Source organism: Limulus polyphemus, unplaced genomic scaffold (assembly GCF_000517525.1).
Source record: "Limulus polyphemus unplaced genomic scaffold, Limulus_polyphemus-2.1.2 Scaffold1619, whole genome shotgun sequence".
NCBI lineage: Eukaryota > Metazoa > Arthropoda > Merostomata > Xiphosura > Limulidae > Limulus > Limulus polyphemus.
The window spans coordinates 201,977-207,995 of record NW_013667229.1 but is presented as its reverse complement, the minus strand read 5'-3'; the positions used below and the strand labels follow the sequence as shown (position 1 = coordinate 207,995).

Genomic DNA, 6,019 nt, shown 5'->3' with positions numbered 1-6,019 from the left:
ATTGAACTGCAGTCAGAGAGAGACGTATTGTTGAAGTTAACGTTCGTTTGTTATAGTGTTTGTTTTAGCGCGAATATTGAAATTAAGTGTATCGTAAAGTTATATTCGGAAAGAATAAACCAGTTTTATTAAGTAAGGACTTGTGTCGCTAAAGTTTCATCGGAACGAGGTTACGGAAAGTTAATTAACAAACGGAGACGTAACAATATTTTTCAAGCAAAGTTACTCTAGCACTACCCAATAACAAAGTGATACAAATTGCTGTAGAATTTCATTTTTGCTTTATCCAGGACTTAATAACAATTTGAAAGGAAACATTATTTCATCCTGAGTTATAATACACTATAATTAGTAAATAAACCAGAATTGTTTTAATTAGTAACTCGAAAATATAAACAAAAACATAGATTTGAAGGGTTGATGGTTCGCCTAGGTTTGTGACTTGGTTTTCGTAAGTCTGAAAACAAAATGCTGTAGTCTTAGGTATTTTTGCCAACTGTTTCACAGATAAAATATAAATATGCAAAAAAATGCTCTTATTAATTTAAGTATTTTATTTTTGCCTTAATTAACTCATTTTACAATATCTCACATGCTATCATTTCGTTATTAATGTTTTACAATGTTCAATAGATGGCGCTGGGTTATAACTAAGCAAGTTTTAACATTACATGATACTATAATTATCGCGGATGAATCGTATTGTGATTACTCAAAATGTGATAGCTGTAATCGGACATTCAATCTCTGTATTATTGTAGTACGAATTACAGTAATAATAATAAAAGTCGTTTTTCAAACAAGACAAGCCACCCCGCGGGACTTAAAGTAACTGAGGTTACGGAACATTTGCTTCTCGCTAAAGCTGAATAACACGTTTATTGGGTAAATAAATAAATAATAATAACGTAACTGACCATCAAGAAAATTAACTTTGATAATACCTCGTTGAAATTACATTAAGTTTTTATTTTAGGACTAATTATCGTTAATCAGAACACCGACAGCTTGAATAATAAATACTTCAAAACCTTTTGTTTATTATCATACAATTATATTTTTAGTAAAATGATACAATCGTGAAAATTAGAAATTAAAATGATTTGTGGGGGCATACTTTAAATTATGTATAATTATTTCTAATTGGGTTGGACTGTTTTGAATTTCACACAAAGCTACACAAGGGCTATCTGCGCTAGCCGTCCCTAATTTAGCAGTGATGGCAGCTTTGGACTACTCTTTTACCAACGAATAGTGGGATTGACCGTCTTATTATAACGCCCCCATGGTTGAAAGGGCAAGCATGGTCGGTTTGACAGGGATTCGAACCCTTCACCCGCAATGGTTGTTCGAAAAACAATTTTTCTAACTGCAAAAATATAAAGCTACTACACAAAGAAATGAGTAAATCTTTAAACTTTGCATTCTTAATAAGATGTTTTGATTGTTAAATGAGATCAACACCCAACACAAACGAAAATTTGATCACCAAGGTCGCCAAACAGCTTCATCCGTTGGTTGGTAAAGGACACTAATGAAATCCTGATTTTTTGTTTTGTGGGTAATTGAACTGTCGGACTTGAAACTTGTGTAACCACTCGAGGATCCAGTATGTCCACTCGTCAGTTTTCTAAGACTCTGCAAGGAAGTATGTGCTTGAAAGCTTTCCATGTGATTGATGGTCGACCTGTCGACGACTGAGTTGTTGTTGTTGTTGACGAAGTTACCAATTTTCGAGGAATCGGAATATTGTTGTTTATTGATCAAAGACTGGCCCCTTATTTTCGTGGCGAAGGAGACAGAGGTGTTAGAAGGTGTCAGTGAAGATCTCTGAACACCATTTCGTACTTCAGCTGAAAGTGAAAGATCTTTTGGCGAATGATTACTTGCACGTGAAGATTCTTTTGGTGGCGCCATCAAAGTTTCTGTGAGGACGTCAGAGTAAGAATCGCCTGCAGAAGGACTAATTGAGCAATCTAGTGAGCTGCTGACACTAGTGCTTCTACGTGGAACTTCGGATGATATTCCAGAGCCCCAGGGAGAAAGGAAGTAGCTGGAGGTGGTGCTGTTACTTGTGTTAACTACGAAACTTGAAGGATTCGTAGCTCTAGAATCTAAAATAAGACTATTTAAAAACTGGTTATGAACAGATGACAGGGCTCTGCTTGGGAGCAAACATGCAATGTCTCCATTTGTTAGACGACTTGGAATGAGAGGAAGACCTTCCAAAATCTTTTCGATATTGGTTAATGTTGATGAAGACTTTAAAATCGAACTAGAAGCTTTTGGTTCATTGTTACTGTTATCAATGACTTTTTCCGGGGGAATATTCTGTACCGTTCTAGGTGGCACCAGGTTTCCATACGAAGTATCTAGAATTCCAATTGGTATCTGGACTCCCAAACGTTGTAGATGATGAACAATATCTGAAAGGGAGCAGTTTATTTCTGGGAAAGAGAAGGTCATACCTGTGGTGGGAGTTGCAAGACGTGCAATAGTGTTCCCCAGATGACTCAATAAACGTTGCCGGAGATTGTAGTCTATTTCTATTTGGCTGACATAACGCCTGACTTCGGCGGCACACTCGTTGAATCCCGCCTTGAACTTGTTAAACACGGCAGGATCCGTAGCAATAGCAGCTGGGGGAAAAAAATTGATTTTTTTAAAAAAGGCGAAAGCATCATATATATGTATATATTTTCTGACAATAGTGTAAGAATGCGTACTTTACTGGTACTGACGTATATGTATGTTTCACTGTTAATTACAGGACACAGAATTTTAACAAAAGTGGAAGATATTTAGGTTTATTTCCAAAATAAGTAATTTATCGGATTGGGATTCTACAGTGATGTAAACTTTAAAAGAATTGTGTGTTTTAAGTTAAGCACAAAGCTACAGAAAGGGCTACCTGTACTCTGCCCACCACGGGTATCCAAACCCGGTTTCTAGCGTTGTGAGTCCGCAGACATACCGCTGTGCCACTGGGGGGGGGACTTTAGAAGAAAATATTATACAAGTAACAGCGATATTAAATACATTGCATCTGTATTATAGCTAATACTACCAATGCTATCTGCTGCCGTCCTTAATTTTAAACCACTGACCAGAAGGAAAGCAGCCAATTAGCAGCACCATACTACTCACCATCCGCGTTTAGGGACTGACCGTCACTATTAATAATAAGCCCACTAAAGTGTGGGAGAAGTGATATCAATAAAATATGTGTGGTCGGGCGGCCTAAAGGTTAGCGTTTGGTAGGCGAATCCGAGAATCCATGGTTCGCGCCCCGTTGCCTCAAAATCACGTTCGGAACTTTCGGGCCATGGTTGTATTATAGGAGTGACGGTTAGATCCCACAATTAATTAGAGTAGCATCCCAAGAGTTGGTGGTTGGTACAGTTGACTAGCTGCCTTTCTTCCAGTTTATTAATTTAAAATTTATGGGCGGCTAGCGCAGGTAGCCCATATGTAGTTTTGCGCGAAGATAAGAAACAAATTCATGTAAACACTTTTTTTTTCAGATGTACTTTGCACCAGCTAACACTAGAGAAAATTCGTGGTTGTACACTTACAAGGTATAGAGGTAAGAAACATCACAAGTATAAATAACTTTACGCAAATATCTAAATAATAATGTGCTTGTTGTTGTGACTGTTACGGAAATGACGTGTGTGCACATGCGTATTTAGATAGTAAGGTGCGCGAGCATTATCATGACAAACAAAAACTTGGTATTGTTATTATTATAATAGATTAGCTAAGACCCAGAAGACATTTGCACTCGGATTAGTGTCTTTATTGCAACACCCTTTCGTTAAATACAGGATTTCTAGAATAATACAAAAGAATTATAATCGCAGACACCGAAATCTTATCATACTATAATTCTGTTTTTGGTAGCTTTATAAAAACGTGCAGTAAAAAGTTTACCCAGAAAAACAATGCAAGCGCCTGCATGCGCCAGATGGCTGGAAAGCTCAAGGAACAAGTCACTATAACTGTTTTATGAATGAAGTAATAACAAAAAAGTTGTATATATAAATATTCTTTATTAACCATTTAGTACAATAACATTAAAAGCTTGAAGTTTTTAAAAAGGTCTAACGTTAAGTCCTAGAATAACATTATAATTTTATATATAGATAGTATCAAGTACAGTATAGTTTAGTCCTACCAAAGCTAATGTAAAAAAAAACGTACACGGTACAGTGTTATCTCTTTATCGGACTTAGGCCTAACATTAGTTAAGGTTTTATAAAGTGCGGCCTAAATACAAATGGATTTACAAGTTACACATTTCGGTGTCTACGATTATATTTCGTTTGTATTATTCTACATATCTTGTACTTAAAGAAATACTGTTGCAATAAAGAAACTAATTTGACAGCAAAAGTTTTGCGGATCTCTGTTAGTCTGAATAGATTTGTATCGATATCCCACAGTCCAATGGCTTCACGGTGCATGGATCCTATAACTATTAATTTTTAAACAGCCCTATAATGTATTTTTATTATGATTAGTAACCCTTATAGCCCAATGACCCTACAGTGCATCGGTCCTACGTTTATTAATCCTACAACCTATAGTCTGAAACCTAGTTACCTAAAGTCTATGGGAAAGCTTCAGAAAGTTATTTATGTGTTAGTGTGAAGTACAACAATTATAACAGACCAGGCACTACGGCAAAAATAAAATCAGCAAATTGCTGTAAACATGTCCAAATTGAATGGCAACCATTTTGGAATAATTATATTTGCGATATTTAAGTATTTCTGGGCATATAAAACGCTCCGCCAAGTCCACTTTCGACCTAAAAATAGCTCTATGAAGTGTCCAACCAAAGCTAAACAATAGCTAATCCGTGCTGTGCTCACCTCGAGTATTGAAACCCAATTTTAAGCGTTAAAACCCTCAGACTATCCGCTGAGCGACCTGTAGATTTGTTATTCGTATATTATCAAGCGATCCCCAGTTTTATTCGTTCTCCATAACGCTCGCTCTATGTGCGTTAAGTATATAAATTAAACAACGTCCTTCGATTTCAAAGTCATATAAACGTATTTCTTAGTGTCGTCCAACGACTGAAAATAAATTAATTAATAAGTGAACGCACTCCCCCTTTTTCATAATTGTGCGCCCTTCGCTCTAAAGTGCGCCCCTTTTAACAATAAATAATATCAATAAAATATTTTATTTCCTGCCTCTCTTAGTTACAGGTCAGTAATTTATAATATGATATTTAAGATTGATGTATCATATGGCTGCATCGATATAAATGATGTAAGGCGCCCATCCAGACGACCGCACCCCCCTTTCCACAATCCTAGATCCGCTACTGAGTGGATGGTTGAATCTCACTATACTATCTGATAAGAGTAGTCCAATAATTGTTGGTGGGTGATAATGACTGCTATTCAACATTTCAAAATTAGCAACGGCTACTGCAAATAGCTCTGGTACAGTTTTTCACGAAGTCAGACAAACCGACAAAACTGTCTTTGGATATAGATGATGATATAGTAAGAACAATTCTGAGAAATCTTGTTACGTCTTTTCATTTCTGATTTTATTTTTGCTATGCTCTGTATTCTGGTCGAATCTTTTACTGTTTTTACATCGTTACAAACACAGACACAACGAGGTTTACCTGCCACTTGCTGTCTCTGAATATTTTGAAGATATCTTACAGACATATCTAAGATATCTGCTTTCTCTAGCTTTGAATGTCGAGATGGCTGTTGGTGTTAAGAAAGAAAAGAAAAAAATAAAAGTTTGCAAATAAAACATTTTGTAACAAAATAAATGTTTTTCAAATAAAATATTCGGTAATAAAATAACATCGTTTTTCAAATAAAAATATAGGTAACTAAATAACCGTTTTTCAAATAATACATTTGGTATTAAACTAACGCAGTTTTTCAAATAAAACAAAATACGTTTTCAAACAAAATAATATGGAAAATATAACATTAAACAGTTTTTAAAATAAAACAATACATCTATCTGATGCAAAAAA

General features: G+C 35.6%; 1 protein-coding gene across 2 annotated transcripts in view; it reads right to left on the bottom strand.

Annotated features, from left to right (window-relative positions):
* LOC106464319 (transcription factor HES-1-B-like) overlaps positions 1 to 6,019 on the bottom strand; it is a 27,572-nt gene that overhangs the window by 18,674 nt on the left and 2,879 nt on the right. Inside the window, exons 3-4 of one of the 2 annotated variants that reach the window (XM_022392017.1) lie at positions 5,651 to 5,738; positions 2,469 to 2,639 (exon numbers count right to left, since the gene is read on the bottom strand). In XM_022392017.1, coding sequence (XP_022247725.1) covers positions 2,469 to 2,639; positions 5,651 to 5,738 — 259 coding nt within the window. Of the gene's footprint in view, positions 1 to 1,259; positions 2,640 to 5,650; positions 5,739 to 6,019 lie in introns of those variants that run through there. The other variant, XM_013924450.2, reaches the window with a different exon arrangement.